We start from the raw sequence: 14,316 nt of genomic DNA, 5'->3' as shown, positions 1-14,316 counted from the left end.
TAGCAAAGGTGGACCAAGCTAACATCACTTCTATCTCAGTATCTCCCAGTGAAGAGACCTCAATAAAGGTCAAAACTAGTCTGGGTAGTGGCCCTTCCCTTAATGCATAACATTATACATATCTGCAAGGAGATGTGTTTTGCATTGTGGGAGATACTGAGATAGAAGTGATGCTATCTTGGTCCACCTCTGCTACAAGTTGCCCGGTGTTGTACTACCTTACCCCAGTCCTGAAGATATTTTCAGGCGCAAACTTTGTTTGCTCACACTTGGATAAAGGATTAAACTAAATTTATTATAGTCTAACCAAGTGAAAAAAAAAAAAAAATTCTCCAGATCAATAAATACCAGATGTAGCTCCCGTTGCTTCTCTCAAAACTTTTCCATCATCTGTCATAACCTAAAGATAGCATCTGTAATTGATCAACCAGGCATGAAGCCAAATTGCTCCTTTGCAATCTCCACCTCCTTCCTCAGTCTTCCATCGAGAACCCTCTCTAGGATTTTCATTGTGTGGGACATCAACTTTATTCCTCTGTAATTTTTACAGTCTTGGGCAGCCCCTTTACTCTTGTAGATGGGGACAAGAGTACTTTCCCTCCACTCCTTGGGTACATTTTCCTGTTGATAATCTTTTATTAACAGGTCCCACAGCAGGTCAATTTCCTCTTCCTCCAGTGCCTTCCATGCCTCCACTGGGATCCTGTCAGGGCCCACCGATTTTCCATTCTTCATCCTCTTTATGGCCTCCTTCACCCACTCTACTAATGTTCTGCACCATCCCCTCATAAGGCTTCCCATCTTCTCTGTGAGTTCTTGCATTTTCTTCAATCAAAAGCCATTCAAAGTATATTCTCCATCTGTTTCTTATATCCACATCCCTCCTTAATAATACCCTTTCTCCAGAGTCTTTGATCTGCCTCACATGTACGATGTCATTTAATACCTCATTTCTACATTTTGCTAATCAATAAATCTTTCTCTGTCCTTCCTTTGTTTCTAATTGTTCATAAAGGTCTTGATATGCTTTGCCTGTGCAACAACTCTCTTGGCTTCTCGCTTTTTCTCTCTGTCCAAGTCCACTCTTGACTCGTCCCACTTTCTGCTTTGCCTTCCTCTTAGCCATCACTGCTTCTTGTACATTATTATTCTACCACCAATCCTCCATCTGCTCTCTAATCTTGCCAGATGTTTCACCAAGCACCTCAATTGCACAGCTTAGAATTGCTTGATTCTGAATGGTTATTCTCCTTCCAAAATTCAGGAAAATGCAAGACAAGCACTCTCCAACTGGCAGCACTTCAGAGAATAAAGAATGTCCATTTAATACAGCAAAAGCATCTCTGAATGTATCTCTGGGGATTCTAAAAAATGTTGGTTTCAGATGAAAGCCTACAAGCCAGTGAACAAGATCTGCATTTCATTAAAAATGACATTCTTCTTGTAAAACAAACAGCCAGGAGTATATCAGTTTTTTTGTTCATGCATCTTTCTTATTTCAGCCAGACCTACCATACAGTAAACATTCAATGATCGGAGTATATGGATTACATCCCTTTACATTATCATGAGAAGTCTGGTCTTATAAAACATGGACTCTCTACAAGCCACATGATTCTTTGTAATAAGACAAAAGTTCCACACATCAGTTCTCACAAATCTGAGTGACTTTTCAAGGAATATTATGAAGCCCAACACAATCAACCTAATTTGAATTACAATGATGATTCAAATATCTCAAAATTTCAAAAAATTGGTAACTTTAAGCTGTTATTAATAATCTGAAATTTTTCTTCTTTTATAATACCAAACCTTTTGCACCTCATTACTTGGCCTACTTAAATTGTTCATTAGTTTTCTAAGAGTATTGTACTGCTGGCTACAGAACAGTAAAAAAGAATGTACTTTGTAGTGTTTACTTTCATTCCATTCTTGCTTATGTAGTGGTCCAGTTGTTCAATGTTTATTCTGAAGATGAGGCGAGATACTTATCTTGAAATGTGCTTTTCAAATAAAGTACTCTTAACTATAGCAAACCGCTATGATAAATTCATCCACCCACTGTAACAAACTACTAGAAAGACCAGAGTAAAATTCTCATAGGTAAAATGCCATGCTAAACTGTAGCATTATGAACTGCTTTTCTCTTGGCACCTTGTTATATGTTCCCCCCCCCCCCAGATCAACAAACTTAAATACAGATCCCTGTTTTCCCATTATTTCCTAACTATTTGTCATAAAATGAAAATCTGAACTCAGCTAGTTCTCCAAGTTCTTCCACAAAACCAGAAACAAACATGATGGCACAATGTCAACTGCCAAACGGAACTTGATGTCATCATTCTATATTTGGAATCCTTGTTTAAATTTTTATATTTAATTTAATGTTTACATATCAAATTATATCTCAACTTATCTTTCCTTGTGTTAAGTTTAATAGTCTGTTAAAGGCCAAGTAACTGGCTTTGTAGAAACCTAATTTGCACTATGATATGGCAGTTAATCCTGCCAGCATTATCTACTATATCTGTTAATTGCATGTATTTTATGGTCTATGGCCAAATAATCAAATATCTATTTCATAAATGGTTCACCTTTTCATTTTGCCTCCGGCACTGACTAATTTGCACACCTTTTGACTTAGGTACACAGCCAAAATTTAAAGATTTCTGTGGCATGGACGACTGGTTCACTTGTTCTAACACATGGCTGCTATCCACTGTGAATAAATAACACAAAATTTCAAGAAAAGACATATTGGAAGGCATCAAAAATAATGAACATCTTTAGAATAAATCAAAATCAAGAACTGTATAAATAGAAAATTAGAAAAAAAAAAAAGTTAATATTTACAGTTGACACACTATAAAAGCACGTTTCAAACTCACTTCCTATAATAAATCACTAAAATAGCCTAAAAGAAATTCACTACAGCAAAACTAACTTAGGTACATTTTCTTTCTTTAACCTCTATAAAAAATTATTTCTGTAGTTAATAAAAGTTCACTGTAGTAAGAGTTGACTATACTTAGAGATATTTATGACTATCAATCTAATATCTGCAATATTATGTCATAATCTGAATTTTTAGATTGCCAGACCAGCAAGTTTATGGAAAAAAGGAATAAAGAGTAATACAAAGCTACTACACAGAAGTATAAGTAACTTTGTATTATTGAATATTCATTAAGAGTGATAATAAACATTTATTCAATGAAAGTTCATTATGCAGAACTACATGAATTAATATTCCTCCTCCAACTTCTCTAAATGGATTCAAACAGTGTCATAATATCTCATATCTGATGAAAAGGGATGAGCTACTTATTACAAAATATTTGTATATAATTTTAATTAGTATTGAACCAGTTCATCTTAGTTTTACTGTAGCATGTTGAAATAGATAATTTTAAGAAATACAACTTTTATACCTCTAATTATTTCATATTCTATATAACAGAATGAATGGCACTATGTTCAATGAAAAATAAAAGTCAATTATTAATATTATGCACATTTTACTAATTTTTTATAAATAAAAATAATCATTTTAGAATTTTTAATACTGATTCAACTTGAGTATCCTTACCAGATCAGGCTCTCTTAAGATCCATGTTCTCATTAGAAAGAGCTGAAATTTCAAAGTTTCTCAAGTATACTTGCATAGATCTTGCCAGGAACACCCAGTAGGAAAATACCTCTATAATTCTCACATTCAGTTTTATTTCTCTTTTTATATATGGGTACTATGAGAGCTCTACTCCAATCATCGGAAATTCGTCCCTCTGTCCAGGCTTTCTGAACTATGCAGTGCAGCCACTGTAAGACTCTTATACCACCATAGTTCAGCATTTCTGGTCGAATATCATCTACTCCTGATGCCTTTCCACATTCAAGCCTTTGATGGCTTTTTCTACTTCATGTATGGATATGTATTCCTGCCTGCATGCCTGGTCAGTGTTTTTTACCACTGTGCTGTCGTCACTGCTTGTTTCATTTAGCAGTTTTTCAAAGTAATTAATCCATACTTCAAGGATATCTTTTTCTCCCGTTTTCATGTCACCTTTATCATCTCTAACTCCTTTTACAGCACTCTTTCCTCCATTCCTAAGCTTCTTCAACAACCTCCAGAATATTTTGCCACCTTCTTGATATTTATTTTCTATATTCTTGCCAAAGCCCACCCTTGATTTTTGTTAAGCTAGTTTTACACAGTATTTAGCATTCTTGCATTTGTCTCTGTATTCTCTAAGAGCACAAGCTGACTTATTTGACAGGAACTTTTGATATGCTCTATTAACTTCACCACTTTGACATGCAGTGCAGGATCAAATAAGTCTGACTGAGTTAATTTTTAAAGTCAGCAGACCAGCTAACATGAAATCTGAAACCATTTAGTTTATCATTCATAAACTAAATGGTTTCAGGTTTCTTGGTAGCTGGTTCTGCTGATTTAAAAATTAAGTCAGTCAGACTTATTAGATCCCCAGGGATGCATATCCAGTATACTATGTGTGCAAAGCACATCCACAGAATAGCAATATCATTGATATTATACTTTTGCATTTATTCCTAAAGACTCCTCTAATTGTTTTCTGGCTTCATGCGATTCCTAAAATTAAACACAATATACTAATGACTCTTGAAGAGGATACTTTTTGATGCATAAACATTGCATCACATTCACATTAATAGCCAGGATGTGTGGTCAGAAATACGAACACCTTTGAACAGATGTAGAGATGGCACAGCAGGTTAAATTCTTAGCTATCCAGTGGTTTTAAACTACCCAGGCAGGGTGTGTGTGTGTGTTGAGACAATCACACCTAGAAATCAGTGGCTGTGATTGGTCATTCGTCAATCAATCCAACTGAATGTTGTCATTTGTCATAAGTTGCTGTTTTTGTTTTCTGAGTTTCATCTGTTTTGCATGTGTAAAGTGTGAACTGACATGTTTAGGACACCGATATAGACAAGTTTTTAATATATAATTTTCTATAAATAATTTATAACTTTTTTGCCAATATTTACAATGGGGAAACAGTGTTGACAATCTGCTGAATGTCCCATTTTGTCCCAGAGCTTTCACAAATTGTATGATTATAGTCAAAGGAGGTTAGAACTTGTGCATAAATAAGTAGAATGAGTTATTTCAGCCTTTCTTTGGTTCAATCTGGAAAAATAATAATTTCTCAAGTGATTACTTTTTCCGATTTCTGTGCATATTATATGGTTATATTTAAAAATCATATGAAACTTCAAATTATCCATCTCTCATTCTAGTATTTGCAATGACAACCTAATCCCACAACAAAGCGTAAACCCTTTGTGCTTCTCACATAAATAGCACGAATGAAGCATAGCTATTGTTCATTTGACCTTTATACTTTCCATATTTAAAGTTATATTAATTGACAAATTAAAGTATTCAAAGTTATCCTATAATTAATTGCACTGGACCAATTAAAATGAGATCTGATGCACTATGCCCTCTTAAAACTTTTATACATCAATAAAAATGCAATCATATGGTCAAATTGATGTGAATTTTGCATGGGTTGGATAAGGCACACAACAGTACACCCAACCTAAATTGGCATGTGATGCCACAATATATACAGTAAACCCTCGCCGAACACGGGGGTTACATCATTAATACATTGCACGCATGGCAAAATCGCGTTCCGCAAAGTTAACTTTCTATGGAAAAAAATGCGTTAGGTATAGTTTAAATTAAGAAAGTATGTATGTATAATTTAAACTAACCTAAATATTGTTGTAATTAAAAGGGAAAAATGAAACAAATGTTAATTGAAAGGATTTTTATTACTGCTTAATAAGTAGGTACATGATACAATTATTTTTTAAAAAAAGCTAGTGATTTTTGCTTGGGATAATGACTGACGAAACTCTTTAAAAGTTTTGTGGTAAGGAGCACAGAGTTTTTCAATGCCTTTCATAAAGTGTCCTCTTCTTTCTTCATTTGGGTCAATCTCCATTGCAAAATCAGACAGTTCCTGCACCTTTTTTAACAATTCGTTTAACTTCTTGTAAGTTAAAGGTGCTTTATCTTCTTCTTCTTCACTATTGGCTGGTGTTACAAAATCATCTAATTCTTCATTCGTCATTTCTTGATCGTCATTCTCAATTAATTCTTTGACTTCTCCTTCTTCTATATCTGAAAATTCTTCGCTGCCAATTGCTTTTGCAATTTGTATGATTTCTTTGGCTTCATTTTCAATCGACGGAAATCCTTTAAAATTGTTGACAACTTCTGGCCAGAGCTGATGCCAGCAAGCATTCAATGTTGATGAATTCATTTGTTCCCATGCGAGTTTAATCATTTCTATGCAGTGGCTTATGTTGAATCGCTTCCAAAATGCCATTAGCATGTCGTGCTTTCCTTTGTCTAGTGCTTTATTTGCAGAGGTGTAAACATGCTTGACATAATAGGCTTTGAATATTTTTATGATTCCTTGATCCATTGGTTAGATTAAGGAAGTGGTGTTAGGTAGGAGGAATAAAACCTCTACATTCGGATGCAATGTTGTGAGGGCTTCAGCATCGTGTCCTGGAGCATTATTGAGAATTAGGAGAACTTTGAAGCACAGGTTTTGCTGTTCTAAGTAATGTTTGACTTCTTTAACAAAGGAATTTTCAAAACCAGTTATTAAAGAGGACTTTTGTTACCCAAACTTTCCTATTCCACTTCCACACAACGGGCAACTGCTCAAAATTTTTCCCTGCAATGCACGAGGCATTTTGGATCAATAAATGAGCAGAGGCTTGCACTTGAAGTCACCTGATGCATTTCCACAAAAAAGCAAAGTGAGTCTATCCTTAAAAGCTTTAAAACCTGGAGCAACCTTTTGTGTCTTTGTGATGTAGGTTCGTTGTCCCATTCGCTTATAAAATAGGCCCGTCTCATCCGCATTGAAAACTTGTTGTGGAACGTAACCCCTCTCTTCAATGAATTTCAAAAATTGGGGATTGAATTTCTCTGTTGCTTCTTTATCTGCAGAGCCAGCTTCTCCCTGAAGCTTTACATTGTGCAAATTAAAGCAACGCATGAAGTTTTCAAGCCAATCTTTGCTTGCTTGAAAGTCAATTTTCTCTGACGATTGGCCATCTTTATTTAAAACGAAAGAAAACAAATCTAAAGCTTTGTTTCAAATGGCAACACCATCCACAACTGAGCCTTTTTCGTTTACTTGATTGTCAATCCAAGCTATTAATATTTTTTTCATCTTTTCCAAAGTATTGCCTGAAGCTTTGACACTAGACTGAATCTTTTCTTCATTCTCCCATATTGTTCTTATGCTTGATTCGTTTATAGCTAGTTCTCTTGCAAGCAATGAAACATGTGTACCATTTTTCAACTTATCTAAAATTTCAATTTTCTGAGATAATGTCAAAACTTTGCATCTTTTTGTTGCTTTATCATCTTCATTCTTCCTCTTAGATGTCATATTGAATTTTTGAAATTAAAAGAAATACAAATGCAAAAGGAGAAGAGGATAAACACTGATAAATATGTGATTACAGCTCTGCTAACGTGAGTGAAATGATCGCAACTAGGCCTAGGTCACTCAGCTAGCGGGCCGCGCCAAGCAGGGCTGTCAGCCGACGCTCTGCAGCATGCCGCGTAAAGAATGAAATTCTAGCATTGGACAAATTAAATGGAAACAATTAAGATAACACATGTGCAAAATCGCATTCTGCAAATCCGCGCTCGGCAAGGGTTTACTGTATATGTATATATATATACAGTAAAACCTCGTTTTTATGTTCCCGCAATTTACGTTTTCCTGTCATTTACGTCATTTTCTATTGGTCCTGTCTTAAGGCCTATTCTTACAATATATTGTTTTCCTGCCATTAACAACTTGATGTGGACGTTATTTTCCGTGATTTGTGTTTTTTTCTCGGGTGGCAATACTGATTTTCGAATTGATTTTTGCGGAAATCTGCGCATTTCTGTTCCCAGATGGCGTTGCTTTCAGCTGTAGTTTCATTTCTGCCATCAGGGTGACTTGCAAGTTTGCAGCAGTAATGTAGTGATACCGTGATTTTTCAATCACAGTACAAATTGATATTGCAGAATTTCTGCTACGTAAATTAGCATGTGAAAGTTGCGGTGGTGGGTTATCCATGTTAGTAACATGGAGAAAAAGACAGAAAATGTATTTCAATAGAAAAAAAGATGGCAATTCTGCAACGTGTAGATTGGCATGCCGGAATATGTGTGCATTTAGCAAAAGATCTGGACTCTCTGTGTCCACTTTGAACGCGATGGTAAAAAACAGATCAAGCACTGAACTCAATGCAAAGGAATCTGGTACTATGTCAAAAAAAAAAAAAAAAAAAAAAAAAAACAATCAACAATTAAAGATTTTTTAAAATAGATAAATGTAAGTAATTGTAAATTCATTTATTTTCAGTTATTAAATTTTGTAATCTAGTAGTAAGTCATCTTTCAGCCTTTTTAAAATGTTTTTTTACATTTCCTGCTATTTACACTTTTTTTCATCAGTCCCTTGAAAAGTGCAAAAAAGGGGTTTTACTATATATATATATACATATATGTCTGTGTGTAAATTAACCAAATAAGAAATTATTGTTTTCTCCTATAAAGGATAACATGTCAAGATTTATAACTTACCAATTTTTTCCCTTGAAGAATTATCTAAAATACTACTTTGCTGACAATGACTAGCAAGAATTGCATTTTCCTGAGTATTTGCTTGCAATAATTCCATTGAAGATGATTTTATTATACCAGATGATTCTGATGGTGCTATAAGATAAAATCAATTTTCATGGAAAATTAAGTAGCATTAACATATTTATAATAAAGAAGTTACATAAAATTAATAAACCCCACTGCCATTAGAAAATAATATTTTCAAAGCTGTAGAACTTCATAGGTTGTAGGTCATGTTTTTTGTGCAATTTGTAGCTTGCACTGAATAACAAAATGATGGTAAAAACAATTGTTATCATGCAGAGAAAACCCTATGCTATTCAGCTGAAATCTATTTACAGAAAAAAAATGAAAGAAAAAAAAATCCTTGTGTAATGTATGTTATTCACTAAGTGATAAATAGCATAAATTTCTCAAGAATGGTTTGTGTCATGAGTACAGTACGTATGTATGCTTGAGGAAATATGGGAGATGTGTTTGAGAGACTAAACAAGCGAAATGAAAAGGTATGTATTTGCAGAAAGCATGATGCTTAATGGACTGCAAGATATCAGTAAATGATAAAAGGGAATGAGGAGTGGATGTCAGAAAAAGAATAGAAGAGAGTAAGGCTATAAATGATATTAGTCAGAAGGGTGAGTTATAAAATAAGAGTGCCGTGAATATGACTGAAGAATGACAGAACAAAAGTAAGCATACTTGTGGAAATAAAAGAAAGTATGATGGCCAGAATACAAAAGAGTAGTGTGGAGTGAAGAAAATGCAAGATTTGAAGAATAAGTTCATCATGAGAAATGAGATTAGATATTTTGCAGATGTAAATGAAAGGGTATGAAAGAACAGAATGAGAGAAAGTAGACAAAAAAGAGATGTCAAATGACTCATCACCTACCACAAGAGTGGCATTAAGTGGGAATTTCATTATTAAAGATATCATAAATGAGAGAGTGTACAGAGTCTGTTTTTCAGGAGGGAGGGAGAACATGGTGATTAGTGTTTTAGATATAAGGAGTAAATGAGCAAGAGATTTAGTAAACGGTTGTGGATATAAATACTTTGGTTAGACAAGGAAATGTGAGGATGGATATAAGATTATAATGGATGGATGGGTGTAAGGTATTTGGGTTTGAGGATGTTTGGTGAATGTCAATGATTACTTTTCATTCTGCAGAATCATGAATTTTTTTTTCCTTGAAATTTTTGAATAATATTGAGTTAATTTATTGTATTTATTTGTTTTATGAGTGTGTGAGATAGACTAAGTTATTCAGATGAAAATAAAATGTGTATATTTCTTTTAACTATATATATCGTTGGTATGCACCTACGAATAACAGAACAATGGCAGCCAAGACATCTTGATTGGGTGAGCTAAATTTGTATGATTGTGTCCAGTGCAAAATTTGTGAGAAGTGTTAATTGTGAAAGTTTAAAGTTGTGGATGGAGAGCGAGTGTATAATAAATGTTTTGAGAGTGAACGTAAAGAGAGCAAATTACATGATAGCAGAGTAGAGCATATTGATAGAAAACCGAAAAATGTAAATATCGGTGATAATACTGAAAGTACAGTGGTTGAAATTTAGTAAAACACAGGAGACCTGAATAAAAAAATATATTCATTCCACTCTATCCATTAACACAATGCTTATCATACATTTCCTTAAATGTATTCACTGTAGGGATGGTCACAATCACTTCTGGGAATCCATTCCACTCGTTCACCACTCTCCAAGTAAAGAACCTAGTCCATACACCACATACACACACACCCTTACTAATCACACTCTTAAACAACTTTCAAGTGAAACTCCTTGTTTTCCCTCTACTTCCCATGTACTGAAAAATTTCTTTTGTGTCAATCGTATCAAATCCCTTTAGTAACTTATAAATTTCTATCATATCCCCTCTCCTCCAACACACCAGCTAAACTCTGTTGCAACCCACACATCTTCAGTGTATCCTCATAGGGAACATTCCACGGGCCTGTCACAAGCTTCGTTGCTCATCTCTGAATCCTCTCCATCTCCTTCTAGTCCCCAAGAAATACAGGTGACCAAATTTGAGTATAGTAATCAACTGTGACTGAATCATAGCCTTATAAAGAGGGATAGTAGCTTCCCTATCATTACTTGTCAATGTGTTCTTCAAAATCCAAGTAATCCTCTAAGCAGCTATTTTGCCAACTCATGCAATATGTCCTCAGAATTTCAAATCTCTATCCACCATCACCATCAGATCTCTAGCCTCATCAATCACCTGTAATTTAGTACAAATAACCTGTTTGAAGTTCAACTCCAAACTCACAGAACAAATTTTTATCCATTTTTGATTTCTTTTCCTGCTGCTTTCTTTTGAAACAGCTTTCCCTTTTGTGTATTTTTTTAATATTATTCCCACCCACAAAAGTTTTTTTTTTTTTTTGCAAACTTCTAGGGCATAAGACAGTTTCTCAAGCTTTCTGCACACATGTACTCCTTTCAAATTTTAGTAACACTGACACCCCCCTCCCTCAGGAAAACATAATCTGGAAAATTTATAAATAATAATATTTTAATCAAATGCAAATAATTATAAAGGCATTTGTTTTTTAGCATTTGTGTTTATAATAAATTACTAGCATGTGAAACACTTTTATAAATTATTAAATAGCTTTTAAATTATATGAATTCAATATATACATATACAATTAATTTAGTCAAATTCCATGTGTTTCAAACTATTTGAATTTAAACATTTAATGCAAAAAATTTTGAACCAGTTGGAACGTAATCATGCCGTCAACCAGACACGGCTCTAACAGACGCTGGTTGTTACATGCCAAGAGACGCATTTTGTTTAAAACTCCCAATTAAATTTTTTTTTCAGTTATTGAAAAAAATAATTAGAGAATAGGACTGCACTTATCTGTGACAACAGGCAACAAAAATATAAAAACAAAAAGTGCCTCATACCCCTGGGGATATGCATACCACACTCTGGGAAACACTACTCTAGGGCATAAGTACCATGGATGGGATTAAACTTTTTTTTCCTTTTATTAATTTTATATTTTTTTGTATTTTTTATTTATTTCTTACATAGTCCAAACACTCTGCTCCAGAGACCAAACACTGAACTTTTTTTTTTCAAGCCATTTCAGACCTCTAATAAATGGGGAAGAGTTCTCACACCAGGCAATGAAACTGATCTCTCACTCAGGACAATCACAAACATCTAAACCCACAATTCAAACCTAAAGCCAGTTGATGGGAGAGTAGATAAGCTACCTTAGCCAACCAGCCTGGTATAGAAGTACAATCTACAGATCTTCAAATCTAGTGTTAACAAGTTTCTTCTTTCTCCATATCTTTCTAACCATTCATAGTACTAATGTACTACATGCTAAACAACCTCTCACAAATGGGATTACCTTAAAAAAAAAATATATATATATATATAATTTCTGAAGCTGAATTAATATTTTTCATTATTATAAAGTTTCAAGTTAGTTAGTGGATGGACTCCACAGTTATATCTGCAGCAGCAGTTTCAAGACTGGACTGCAGTAGATTACTGTCAAAAAAAAAAAAAACACTCCATTCTACATTATTCAAAAGATGCTCAATTAAGTTGTGACCAGATGACTGAGCAGTCTAATGAAGTATGGCAAAGTCATTCTTATGCTCCTAGAACTGTTTTTAACTATCCACTGCCTTGTTAGAAGTAACCCTTATCAGATGGATAATCTGTGGGGGCATGAACCTGGTTGTCAATAATATTTAACTAAACTGTGGCATTCCACTTTTGTTCAACCAATATCATGGGACATAACATGTACTAAATAACACTTCCCACACCATCAACACCAAGCATTTGCAATACTGCCAACTAGATAACATATCCAGTGATTCATGCTATTACCATATCCAAACCTTACTCTCAAAGTGTGGAACAACCACTGATATGCTGCTGTTACGTCTGGTATTATCTCCCCATTGACCAATGCTATTTGATTTAGTGGTCACTACTCTTTCCCTTATCTTAATATATAAGTTGGCCTCTGCCTCTGTCTGCTATCTTTGACCATTATATATCCCTAAATCGTCTGCCTAACATTTGAGTATTTGATCTTACTGCTAATCTGACAATCTCTAAATTTTGGGCCCCCAGAAAATACCTATTCCCTGATCTCTATAAGTCATCCACATTTGCTCAGAGACAATTTTATTTCCTGCGCCAGCCTGGGGTTTAAGGACAGAGTCAAACTCGGCCTAGGATGGTTATAGCGTATCAGGTGCTACTAATATAATTCGCTTGAAATCAGAAGCCGTAGGTTTTCTAGTCTGTTTGCAGTCATGCCCCTTTTCCTTTCTTACTTAGGATGTCCCCGCGCACGTATATGATCACCAGGTTCATATTTTTATGAAGGGTCTAGGTCAGTCAACATGGTCAGAAAAACAAGCATGAAAGGTAACATACAAATTTAATGAATTCATAATTAATTACAATACAAAGACAAAATTGATATTAATGCTAGGTTAAAACTCTTACGTTTCTCTCACTCTCCCATTCTTAATAAACATGGATTTCTTAATCTTTACAACACTATTCCTTCAACTTATCAAATATTTGGTTTACAACTTAATAGGAGCCAGCTAGGTATTTGGCACATTATTGATCTCCCTTGAGTAGGTCACGACAGAATCTCTAGTAAGTGAATAGTTCTCAGAATTCAGTTTTAATGGCATAGAGTAATACACACATATATTAATTCTTCATGTTTATCCTTATCATAACTTATCATAAATTCAAGATACACTTTCTTCCGTTTCTGTTAGTCAAGTTCTCTAAAGAGCTAGAATATGTAAAAGTACTTATCTACTCTATCTTAGGTTCCTTTGGGATTTTCTCCGTTCTTCCTTCTTGCGAGGTTCTGGCTGCCTTGGTTCTGTTGCCACGTGGGAATCATGTGCTTTCCCTGGATCGGGTGCTCAGTTTCTTTACTAAGGATTTACATCGATGCTATTTCTTACCGACGGCCTCCGCTCAAAATTTGCAGTGTTCTGTGGCGGTGCCATACTGGGATTTCTCGAAGATCAGCTCTTAAAGATAAGAACTGAAACACGATGACCACTCGAAGCACACAGTGAGAATACAGGAACAAACAAAATGGGGGGGGGGGGGGGTTCAATTCTGTGTTGCAGGTTTTATACGCTTCCCATGAGCACCACCTTTCCGAGTTTGATTTCTCCTTTCGATTCGTCCCCGACTGGGTGACTTCACCATTCCTCATACAGGGTTTTCCAATTCCAGGAATGCATGCATCTTGATGTTTTCTCAGAGGTAGCACCCACAGGTGCTTACACTGCTATTGTGGTATCGGGTGACCTCTGCCCCTTCTTACCAAATTATTGGCATTCTTTCATGTGTAGAAATTCACTGATAATTACTCTCGTGTGAGTCCTTTTTTGTTTGACTTACAGTTACAATACAAACAGTTCTTATTCTAATTTGCCAGTTGTTATTTCTTTTAAGATATAGTTAAATTGTGCCAAAATGATAAGTATGCTCATTTAATGGATATCTTCTGTTAGACTCTGGAAAGGCAACGTCATTTAGAATGAGGTCGTCC

The 14,316-nt window shown here is 34.8% G+C and overlaps 1 protein-coding gene across 5 annotated transcripts in view; it reads right to left on the bottom strand.

Annotated features, from left to right (window-relative positions):
* LOC150106665 (uncharacterized) overlaps positions 1-14,316 on the bottom strand; it is a 272,404-nt gene that overhangs the window by 23,749 nt on the left and 234,339 nt on the right. For all 5 annotated transcript variants that reach the window (XM_090393265.1, XM_090393267.1, XM_090393264.1 and 2 more), the window contains 2 exons: positions 8,663-8,797; positions 2,595-2,719 (listed from right to left, as the gene is read on the bottom strand). In XM_090393265.1, the coding sequence (XP_090249391.1) occupies positions 2,595-2,719; positions 8,663-8,797 (260 nt within the window). The remainder of the gene's footprint in view (positions 1-2,594; positions 2,720-8,662; positions 8,798-14,316) is intronic.

This window comes from Typopeltis vanoorti, chromosome 5 (assembly GCF_054136105.1).
Source record: "Typopeltis vanoorti isolate ZY-2024b chromosome 5, IOZ_Tvanoo_1.0, whole genome shotgun sequence".
NCBI classification, from domain to species: domain Eukaryota; kingdom Metazoa; phylum Arthropoda; class Arachnida; order Uropygi; family Thelyphonidae; genus Typopeltis; species Typopeltis vanoorti.
Note: the sequence above shows the minus strand (reverse complement) of the source record. Positions and strands in the feature narration are given on the sequence as shown.